Genomic DNA, 1,484 nt, shown 5'->3' on the forward strand with positions numbered 1-1,484 from the left:
GTCCCCCTCCCCGCGGTCCCTGTCCCTCAGTCCTGGTGTGGCACCTCCACGGGGGATCTGGGGGGTCTCTCATCCACGGAGGTGGGAGGGGACATGGGGACAGGCCTGGTCTGGAACCTCCCCGGGGGGCCTGAGGGGTCCCTGACACACGGAGAGGGGACATGGGGATATGGGGACAGTCCTGGTCTGGAACCTCCCCGGAGGATTTGGGGGGTCCCTGATCCCCGGGGAGGGAAGGGGACATGGGGATATGGGGACAGACCTGGTCTGGCCCCTCCCTCGGGGTCCCTGCCATCCCCAGGGTCTCCGACCTTCAGTACAGAGACATGGGGACAATCCTGGTCTGGAACCTTCCCGGGGGATTTGGGGGGTCCCTAATCCCCGGGGAGGGGAGGGGACATGGGGATATGGGGACAGACCTGGTCTGGCCCCTCCCTCGGAGTTCCTGCCATCCCCAGGGTCTCCGACCTTCAGTACAGGGACATGGGGACAATCCTGGTCTGGCTCCTGCCCGGGGGATCTGGGTGGTCCCTGATCCACTGAGAGGGGAGGGGACATGGGGACAGTCCTGGTCTGGGATCTGCGGGGTCCCTGTCCCATGGGGAGGGGACATGGGGACAGCCCTGTCCCTCTCACTAGAGTCCCTGCCCTCCCCTGGGGCTGTGTCCTCCCGTTCAGGGACATGGGGACAGCCCGCTCGTGGTCCCTCCTCTGCGTCCCTGACCTCCAGTGGAGGGACATGGGGACAGCCCCGACCTGCCCCTCTCCCGGGGTCCCTGCTCTTTCTGGGATCCCTGTCCCACAGATCAGTGCAGGGACATGGGGACATACCTGTCCTGCCCCTCTCCCAGGATCCCTGCTCTTCCTGGTGTCCCTGTCCCACAGATCAATGGGGACATGGGGACATCCCTGTCTTGCCCCCTCCCTGGTGTCCTTGTCCCGCAGATCAGTGGGGACATGGGGACATCCCTGTCCTGCCCCCTCCCTGCTGTCCCTGCCCCACACACAGTGGGGCCACAGCCCTTCCCTCCTCCCCGGGTGTCCCTGACTATCCCCGTGGTGTTCCCAGCAGGATCCATCCCCATCCCTCTTTAATCCCGCCGGGATCCTGCAGGGACTGGGGGAGGGAATCCCATCCCTGTGGAGCTCGGGGGGGGGGGTCCCAACCACCCTGGGGCCACCCTGGGTGCTGAGGACCCTAATCCTGCCCCTGTCCCTGCGTGTCCCAAGGGAAGGTCCCGGCCGGCAACATCCTGGCCAGCGCTCCCTCCGATAAAAACCTGGAAGCTTGGAGGGTGAGTGGGGCCTTTTCCCCCTTTTCCCACCCCTTTGGCTCATCCTTCCCAGATCGGGGTGAGATCCAGGCACAGGACCCCGAGCTGTGTCCCTACATCCGTGTCCGGGGGTGCTGGGTTTGGGGGGTCTGGTTTTTGGGGGTGCTGTGTTTTAGGGTGTTGATTTTGAGGGTGCTGATTTCGGGATTT

The 1,484-nt window shown here is 65.0% G+C and overlaps 1 protein-coding gene across 1 annotated transcript in view; it reads left to right on the plus strand.

The window, feature by feature from the left end:
- The window catches only part of TSTA3 (tissue specific transplantation antigen P35B), a 13,656-nt gene that overhangs the window by 11,765 nt on the left and 407 nt on the right, over positions 1–1,484 (plus strand). The window contains exon 9 of the mRNA XM_029959252.1: positions 1,231–1,295. Coding sequence (XP_029815112.1) covers positions 1,231–1,295 — 65 coding nt within the window. The remainder of the gene's footprint in view (positions 1–1,230; positions 1,296–1,484) is intronic.

The sequence above is a fragment of the Manacus vitellinus genome, unplaced genomic scaffold (genome assembly GCF_001715985.3).
Source record: "Manacus vitellinus isolate BGI_N305 unplaced genomic scaffold, ASM171598v3 scaffold_1_pilon, whole genome shotgun sequence".
In the NCBI taxonomy this organism is placed as follows: Eukaryota; Metazoa; Chordata; class Aves; order Passeriformes; family Pipridae; genus Manacus; species Manacus vitellinus.